Source organism: Phaseolus vulgaris, chromosome 7 (genome assembly GCF_051622355.1).
Source record: "Phaseolus vulgaris cultivar YP4 chromosome 7, ASM5162235v1, whole genome shotgun sequence".
NCBI lineage: Eukaryota > Viridiplantae > Streptophyta > Magnoliopsida > Fabales > Fabaceae > Phaseolus > Phaseolus vulgaris.
The window spans coordinates 51,794,909-51,804,952 of NC_143504.1; the positions used below are offsets into that span (position 1 = coordinate 51,794,909).

General features: G+C 30.6%; 1 protein-coding gene and 1 long non-coding RNA gene across 2 annotated transcripts; both read left to right on the top strand.

Moving 5' to 3' along the window:
* The first annotated feature begins 257 nt into the window (after positions 1-257).
* On the top strand, positions 258-1,515 carry LOC150025983 (uncharacterized). The gene is made up of 3 exons (XR_016523048.1): positions 258-415; positions 567-641; positions 1,422-1,515. It is a non-coding gene; the product is annotated as an uncharacterized LOC150025983 (long non-coding RNA).
* A 4,772-nt stretch (positions 1,516-6,287) lies between these two features.
* Positions 6,288-9,645, top strand: LOC137830054 (putative protein phosphatase 2C 34). The gene is made up of 6 exons (XM_068637148.1): positions 6,288-6,749; positions 7,818-8,139; positions 8,240-8,554; positions 8,729-8,846; positions 8,989-9,212; positions 9,333-9,645. Exons 2-6 carry the CDS (start codon positions 7,897-7,899, stop codon positions 9,537-9,539), a joined length of 1,107 nt encoding a protein of 368 aa, XP_068493249.1. The 5' UTR covers positions 6,288-6,749; positions 7,818-7,896; the 3' UTR covers positions 9,540-9,645.
* Positions 9,646-10,044: the final 399 nt, after the last annotated feature.

Here is a 10,044-nt window from a genome sequence, read left to right on the forward strand (position 1 = left end):
TGCAAAATAGTTAAATACATACTCTAATAATCACTTATTGTATCATACTTGAGTGTCATCACTTTGTCACTTAGAACAATGTGACTTAGCGTACAATTTAACAAATTTCAAAAAATCTACTCAAAACTCTAGTTATTCATCACTTAAGCATTCACTTGAGCAATAGAAGTCTTAGAAAATAGAGAAATCCCATGACAACTGTAACAACGTAAACAAAAAAAAAAGATAAAGAAGAAAAAGCCAAACCCCTGCCCCCCACACACACGAAACCTCTTTCTCTTTCTCTCTCCATCTCTCCCTTCTACCTTCTCTCTAAATTTCTCACTCTATACCTCATCTATTTTAGAATCTGATCATACCACGCTGTAGCATAGGAGTTAAGGAACATTTCTACCCGATCAGATTTTCAAACAGAGTAAGTTCATTTTTACTCTAAATATCCTTTGTTCTCTGTTTTTCCTTAGGATTTAGTCATCAATCTTTGTGGGGTCAGTTGAGAAGTTTAATCCTCTCAACTTATTCTATTATATACTGAAATTTTATTCTGTTTGGATAATTTGCATTAGGCCCGTAAACCTTGAAGCTTATCCAAACGGTGGGGAATAAAATTCTAAAAGTTGCTTGGAAAGCACGCAATTGAGGTAAGGGAAGCTAAATTTAATTTTTAATAGCACCCTAAGATAGAAGATCTGAATGCGGAAGGGACGTGGTCCCAATATTCAATTTATCTTGCAGGGATGTTGTATGTTTATTTATATTGGGTTGTTTGTTTATATATTGTTTAAATTTGAGGAAATATTGAATTTTGATGATTTAGTATTAAAGTGTTATTTTCTTATGTCAAATAAACTTTTGAATATTGTGGATAACTTTTTGAATGATATTGTATGACGAAATGGTATGAAATTGAATTCATACATTTGGGATAATGTATGGACTGATGTTTGCTGTGTATTAAGTATTGATGCCTATGTGGTAACAGAGATCTCCGAGCTTCACTGATGATCTAAGTCACATAGACTAAGATATCAGGTGGTGAGAAGCTGATGGGGGAGTTCATGCACACCGTGACATATGAGATGCACGGCTTGGGTTGTATTGAACTTACCCTGATCCTTTCTGTTGGATTCGCTGGTAATCTTTGGATCAGGTGTTAGTCTCTGGTAGGACTTACTTAATACGGGTCTTCCAGAAGACGTTGTTTGTTGAATATCTTGGATGTGTAGATTCATGTGAGATCTATGTGATTGTTTTAATGTTGGGATTTGAAGAAGATTGTATAATTTGAGAAATTGATCATGTAACTTGGTTTTCTCTTTTGATTTAATTGCGTATATTATAAAATTCTATTTTCACTAGCTTACCCTTGCTTTTTTTTTGTTGTGTTTGAACTGCGATGACTGTACTACGTACACGAGCAGATGATCTTACAGGTATCTGAGGATCAAAAGAGTTTTAAGGCGTTGATTTTGAAACTTATATTGTAAATATTTGTATTTCTATATGTCTTAATCACGTATTATGAATGTTTTGAAAAACTATAAGCTTGTATAGAAATATGTAGAACCGGTATTGTAATAGTTATATGTAAATTATGGGGTGTTACAACAACAAAGGTTGCAAAGTAATCGTAAACTTAACTAATCATTGATACATAAGTCATGTCTACCAATTCTAACTTTTCAAACATGATTTGAACAAATAAAACAACCTACACACTTACATACCAACTTGCATATGCTAAATTCAAACTAAAATTACTAGTACAACTCTTTATTTAGTCCAAAACAATTATATACCCTTTAAACCATAAGTTCGTCTAACTTTAATCTCAACGTCACTCTATAATATTTATCAAATTACCAAAACATATGAACTAAACAACTTAAATAAACGTACTTTAATTAACTTCATTTACATGCAGGTAACTTGTACGGCAAGAGAAAACTACTATAGTTTAAAAACTTCATAGAAATTATCTTGATCAAAATTTTGATCTATTTATCTTAATCTTCAATTGTTATCTCATCAATAATATAATATATTTGAAAAAAAATACTCACCAATCAAAAATTTAAACATTTGAAAAGATAAAATTTTAGTAAAAGAACGAGTAAATTATATTAATCTATTTATATGCTTAAAAAAACTTTTTCATCCTCCACTTACTTTAAAATCGTATAGATAATAAAAAAAGTACTTCTTATGTTGGAGATCCCACATCGACTAGAGATTAGAGTCTTTCATTGTATATAAGTGGGTGCAAACCTCAACTCTATGAGCCGGTTTTATGGGGTTGAGTTAGGCTTAAAGTCCACTTTCTAATTGTACAAGATCAAACCAGAATATGTGACATAAACAGTTTGGCCATTTGGAAGACTAATTAAGACAGGTAAATAATCCAAGATTCTTTTATAGAAGATAGTGAAGAGAGAAACAGCCTCAGTATGATTACCATATTAGAAAACAAATAAGCAGACGAAGAGTTCTGATACCATATTAGAAAGTGGACTTTAAGCCTAACTCAACCCCATAAAACCGGCTCATAGAGTTGAGGTTTGCACCCACTTATATACAATGAAAGGCTCTAATCTCTAGTCGATGTGGGATCTCCAACATCTTACAATTAAATTAATTTCAAATGAAAGCAAATACAATCATTTCCAAGTAAACAATTGCTATTGTATGTACAAGCTATCTTGATGATATCGCGAGAAACAAGATTCTATTCGGTTCAAAGGAACATCAGTTTTTAAATAGATTTTGGTAGACTATGAGTTGTAACAAACTGTTGATGTAAAGAATACTCATAATATTCAAAAAGAATCTCATCTCTTCTATTTTATTAATAGAAAACTGCTAAAATATGTTGAACAATGGTGAATGATGACAAAGAGTAAAATGTTTCATTAAAATCTAGGAAGATTTGGTGAATAATGACAAAGAGTAAAATGTTTCATTAATATATAGGAAGATTTTTATTTTTTTAACATGTTTTTATATTATTTTTCAGTTAAATTTTTTAAGTTCTAAATCAGAGTCTTAAGATCTCTTTCTAAAATATTTAAAACAACTTAAAAAAATTACAATTTCTTATTTTTCAAATTCATTAACTTTTCTTCAAAAAATATATTTTTAGATTCACAGTCATGTGTTATAATATTTTATGAATTACATGGAAATACTAATCACAAACGACAGATGACAACTATTAATGTGACTTCAAACATTTTTTTTATAAAACTTTTCTAAATTTAAAATGTTGTAATTAAAACATATATTTAATTTATTATATTTGATTTATTTTATATTATCATTAAATAGTTCTAATTTATTTTAATTTAATATTCATCTTTTCACTTTGATAATATCATAAATGTTTATTTCATGTATCCATATACGGTATATTATACAGTTCTTTATAAAAATAATCTCATGTCCATCAATCCTTTCACTAAATGATAAAATTTAATTATTTTCAAAGTATAAATAAATAATATGTGAAATAAAAAATATTAATAAAAACTAAAATTATTTATAAGATTCTTATTTTATTTATAAAAGGGCATCACTATGCAACAAATTATTTATAAGATTTGAGAATTTAAAATCTTATCATAAAGAAAATTTCAATATAAAGAACTCTCAGCACAGAAAAATGAACGCGATTTCGATAAAATGAAAAGTGTATTTTAGCGTTAAATATTGCTGAAGTTATGCCTTGGATGAGTAAGATAATATAAAAAACTTAGTTACATCTTAAAGCAAAGATGAACTTTATAAGAGCTTGTTTTAGTAACACAAGGGAATATTTTTCTATAGTCACTTGAAATTGGAATAATATGTTTTTTTAAGTATTAGAGGGGAGAATTTATAGTTGATCACAGATAACAATTATATTTTAACAAATTTTAAAGGTTGTAAATAGATAATTATATATTTTTTTTAACTACAATCTTTAAAATACATAGTTTTTTTCTCTAGAAAATTGAGATAATTCTTTTTTTTTCCTCTTGAACCTAGAAGTTAAGAGATAAAAGTTTGTCTAACTCAACTAAAAAATTTGCTTAATTTAAGTTTTATATTCCACTACGAGAAAATCATGAAATAGAAACTAATTTTAGAGACATAAAATAATTAGTTGTTATAATGACTAAATTAGAGACCATTTTAGAAACTAAAAAAAAAACTTTTGATTTCTGAATTAATTTCTATTATTGTTAAATGATTATCTAAATTGGTATCTAATTAGCTATCAAAATTTTTGCTACCAAATTTAGAATCTAAATAATTGGTAGTTAAAACCTGGGTAGCTAAATAAATAACAATCTATAAACTATTTAACAATCATATAAACTAATTTAGAAATTAATTTTTTTTAGTTTCTAAAATGTTCTCTAATTTAGTTAGTCTAACAACTAATTAGTTTTGGTCTCTAAAATTAGTTTTTATTTCATGATTTTCTTGTGGTGTTCTGTTATAATTTTATGTTTTTGTTGTCGGTTGTGATTGCATATGATCTTTGGTGGAACTCATATTGATTCAACTATAAAAGATAAATTTTTATTAGTTCGAGTTTATAGTAATATTTAGTTTATTAGGTTTAGCTTTCAGGAGTAAATTCTTGAAGAGTAAGATATTTTAAGTTAATGAAAGTTAACTTTTATTTGCATTGGGTTATAAGAGTAGAGAAAAAATTGTAGGAGGATTAGATAAAGATTAAATTTAAATATTGATGATGTTATCGTTGAAAAAAAATTATTTGAGTTCTATACTTGAATGATTGAATTGTTGAATTGAAGCTTTGTATGGATGAATTGTTTATATATGTTGGGCAAATAAAATTAAAATATTATTGTATTATATGAATTGAATTATTGTGGTGATGATGATTCAAGAAATTTTTTTAAACTAAATTCTTATTATTAAATTTTTAAAGGACAAATATCATTTTATAACATTAAAATTACAAGTACTCGTGAAAAATTAAGAGAGGTGGTTTTTTTTTTTAAATACGTAAAACATGTTTTTTTTTTTACTGAAATGCAATTCTATTTTAATTTAGAATAAAATGATCCATTCATTTTTATCTTCTTCTTTCATTAATATTCATTAAGAAGCTGATCCAAAATGGTTTTTATATTTAACTTCTAGTAGCTGTACAAGCTGCAAGTGTCCTACTATATAATTTATAGGAGGAGTCTACCAATCTATTTTTAATTTTTTTTAAATATATATATAAATATATTGAAAATTTAGTGAACAAGATGCCTAAAATAAATTTTAATCAATAAAAAATAATGTATGATTATCTTTTATTCAATTTCTATAAAATAAGAATCTACAACACCTTTTTACAACGCCATGTAATTACTGATTTAAATTTATTTAAAATATAAAGTCATGAGTAAACTTTATAAAATAAAAAGTAAGATTTTTAATTTTTAAAAAGTTTAGATAATAGTAAAGAGTATATAGCAGAAAAAAGGTATATTAAAGAAAGTGTCATTGAAAATTTCTTTACATAACTATTTTGACATTGCTACGTTCCAACTAACAAATTAGTAATATTTTTATAAAAAAAGTCACATGTTATAATGTTTTCTTAATATATATACGGCCACTTTGTTTAGTTTTTATTTAATGACAATTGACCCATTTTTTTCCTATTGATATTTTTGAATTTAATATACCATTATACACAATACTATTTTTTATTTTTTTTTGTCTAGATGAAGTTCTTTCACACGATTTAAATATGAGATATATTGAAAATATTAAAGTTCATCTCCTCGCAATACCTTCTGACAACAACTCCATCTTATCTACTTATTATTCCCTCATCTCATTTAGGATACAATAACACACACTGCCAAACAGTAGGAATCTTACCATTATTTATATAAATATCCTTCTTCCTCACTTCCTATATGTGGGGAAAAAGCACATGGCAACCCAATAATATCCTAAATAAATTTATACTCAAACATAATCAGATAAATAAATCGGTAAATCAATAATTTGGCCATTTATTTTTTAAGAGGCAAAAATCAAAATAACGAGGTTTTTCAATTACTAAATTAACTATGTCTTACACAATTATGTTTTGTCTACACCGTATCCTCGTTTTCATACTAATTTTATAAAGTATAGAGTAATAATATGAGGTCTGAAGATTATATTTGGATAAAATAATAACCTCTTATTTAATTATTGGTACGCTCCTGAAACACATGGGCAAAAATAATTGGAAAATGAGATATAATTAAATTGGCCATATGCAATCTAATGCAAAAAAAATATGGTAATGTTGTATTGTTCTCCCTTTAGTGTCTACATATAATAACTTCTTAATAAAGCTAATTTTGTTTTGGAAAAAAGAAACAAGACTTAATTAGAGGATATGAGGGTAGAGATGGTTTTTCATTAGATTTAAATAGTTTTTATTAGTCCCATAAGATGTGGTACCTGCCCAAATACAAATTTACATGCACTCAGTGGGTCTATGGTTTTGTGTTGTATGCATAGAAAAACTATCTTTGTTTTGATCTCCGTGGATAAAAGGGAACTGAAGAAAATAGAACCAAACAAAAAACACGCAAAGATGGACACCAAGCCCTCTAAGCCTTTGCTTTCTCGAAGTCTCAGCTGGCTTTGTCGGAACTGCGTCCTGTTCTTCACACCACAACAACTCCTGCTACTGTCTCTCTAGTTCCTTCTTCTTCAATCTCTCTACCAACAACTCCAAGGTCTTGCATCCGTTCCACTTTTATGTTTTGTTTTAATTCTTCTTCAAAGACTTTGTTTTCTTCTCTTCGCTCTATTTCAGATCAAAGAAAAGAAAATGGGACACAGTTGGATCAGGGACTTAACCAACTGTTTTTTTTTTGTTATGTTTTTGTTCTGGCTTTGAAGAATTTGGGTGGAATGGGAGGTCAAGATTTTCCAGACCTGACATTTGTTTCTTCGCTTTTGATTTCATTCAATTATGTATCATTTTGAAAGGTGAAAAATGGTGGCTAGAATACTTGCTGCTTCTATAGGCTTTTTGTGATATCATTCCTGAAAAAATTCAGTTTTCCTCAGGTCCTATATGCACAACCTCTTATTTTATTCTGGATATACCAATAAAATAGGTTTCTTTTACTTGAGGTGAAACATCAAATCTAAGAAAAAGCAAGGCAAAAAAATGATTTTTTTGGGGTCCCAACCCAATTTAATAACCAATAAACAAATGACTCTGAGCAGTTGAATCCTGTTATCCAGACTTTTGTATGCTCAGAATTCTCTCCTACTTTTGGTATCCTTTACTGGAAGAAGAAACTATGGCCCACCCTTTTGATTTTTTTGAGCCAAGTGAGGAAAATAATGAGATATTAACTAGGCGTATCTGATTTCTTTACTTTTATAGCTTCAATCAAACTTGGCTGCATTGCATGATTCAAACTTGCTGGGCTCCAGTTTTGGTTGTCTTTAATTTTTCCAGACATCCTCCACTTAGAGAATTCCACGTGCAATGTTGGAATTCAGACTAGCAATGGATTTTTTTCATTAAGCTCTTCCAGGATTTAGCCCTTTTCTGAATGAATCCTGAGTCCTATGCCTTCTGACTCAAAAATTGTCTTTTGTTCCATTACAGCATCTCCCAGAATCCCCCATCACAGTTGTAAACACAATTGTGTCACTCTTCTGTTAGTCATTAAGGAAATAATAAAATACAAACGAAAAAAAAAATGAAACGGTTCCTTTCAGTGAACTATTCGAAAAATTTCATACCTGTGACTCATGCTTAATCGTTGTAATTTTTTACTGTCCAGTTCTGTACTATATAACATCAAGGGAATAAAAGAGGCATAAGTAAGCAGCGTGCAGCGGTGGAATCACATTGCATCGTGGATGGGGCATTTTTCATCTGCGTTCAGTAGGTTGGCAAAGTCCTTTGCAACGAAGAAAGGTGGGAGTTCTGATGGATGCAACGGAAGAGAAGCTGCGGAAGCAATGGCAAAGGAAGCCAAAAAAAATCACTTCATATTGCATAGCTCCGGCACCATTAATGTTGATGGTTCAAACAACTTTGCATCAGTTTTTTCCAAAAAAGGACAGAAAGGAGTCAATCAGGATTGCTGCGTAGTGTGGGAAGTATGTAGCAGTATCGAATATTTCCCTCCTTATGTTACCAGTGTTTCCTTTTCTTACTGGGGTATTTACTATAAAAGATTTTTGTTGATGTTGATTATAGGAATTTGGGTGCCAAGAGGACATGATCTTCTGTGGGATTTTTGACGGGCACGGGCCATGGGGTCACTTTGTGGCCAAGAGAGTAAGAGAGTCAATGCCACCATCTTTGCTATGCAACTGGCAGGAGACACTATCCCAAACTTCACTTGATCCAGATGTTGATGTTGATATTGAGACAGAGAAAAAGCAACACCGGTTCAATATATGGAAGCACTCTTACTTGAAGACCTGTGCTGCCATTGATCGAGAACTAAAGCAGAATCGCAAGATAGATTCATTTTTCAGCGGAACAACTGCCTTGTCCATTGTTAGACAGGTAAAGATAATAAAAATCTTGTCAAAATGGACCAAGCTCAAGCACAGTTTCTCAAATGATTTTGGTTTTGTTCTTTAACTAGAATTAGAATTTCACCCTAATAAGCTACCAGGTCAATTTGCAAAATGAGTCTAGTGATCTCATTAGAACCTTATCTTGATCTGTGATGGGCAGGGTGAACTCATTGTAATTGCAAACGTTGGAGACTCTCGTGCTGTGTTAGCCACAGCATCAGATGATGGAAGTTTGGTTGCAGTTCAGTTGACAGTAGATTTCAAGCCCAGTTTACGTCGTAAGTATTGCCAACTGTGCTTGTATCTGTCCATGGAGAATATGTAACATGGTCTAGAATGACACCTTCCAGACCATTTTCATGTGACAAGTTATTAATTTTTTTGTAAACTAAAAAATGTGGTTACATGGAACTCTTGCAGAGGAAGAGGAGAGAATACTGGAGTGCCAGGGACGAGTTTTCTGCTTGGAAGACGAGCCCGGGGTGCACAGGGTGTGGTTACCGGATGAGGAGTCTCCAGGACTTGCCATGTCAAGGGCTTTTGGTGACTACTGCATCAAAGAGTATGGTCTTATTTCAGTGCCTGAGGTAACACAGAGGAACATAAGCAGCAAAGACCAGTTTGTTGTGTTAGCCACTGATGGGGTATACCACACACTCTTTTCCTTAAAATTGTTGTATGTATTCATTCAAATGGAACAAATTAATATTGTAGAGATGTGTGACATGGTTTGTGCATGTGGTACTGGTGTGATGTAATTATAGGTGTGGGATGTAATCTCCAATCAAGAAGCAGTGGATATTGTGTGTTCAACTGCAGACAGAACAGAGTCTGCCAAACATTTGGTGGAGTGTGCAATGCGGGCATGGAAACGCAAGAGAAGGGGCATTGCAATGGACGATATTTCAGCTATTTGTCTCTTCTTTCACTCTTCACCATCACTTGACCAAGTTGATGCCACCCTAGACTAGAACATTTATCGTGTAAAATTGGCAAGTCAAGTGCCACTTGCTGTTCCATATCCATGTAAACATGGTCCCCTCCTATTAAGGTTTATTCATTAGGGATTCAAATCAATGTAGTGTCTCATTCTCCTCTTTAATTGGTTAACCTAATCACGCCAATCGTTTTTTGTCATTAATTTACTAACACGGAGGTGCTTAATTCCACAGTTTTCATATATATAGAGTTTATTTCAGGCAAACTTAGAAATATTTTAAAATTTTTGAATTATATATCTCTTGAAAATTTTGAATTTCAACCTAAAAAATTGAAGATAGTAATTTTAGTGTATCTTGAAGATACGACAAACATTAATTATCCATTCTTTCTTTATAAAAGAAGTTTTTCTTTTCTCATTCTCTATATAAAGAGAACTTGTGAGGAAGAGAAAACCAAGGAAAGAACAACATAAAGAGTAAATGAAAGAATAAATATCCTAATATAGTGTGAGATTAGAAATCTTGGTGAGATACT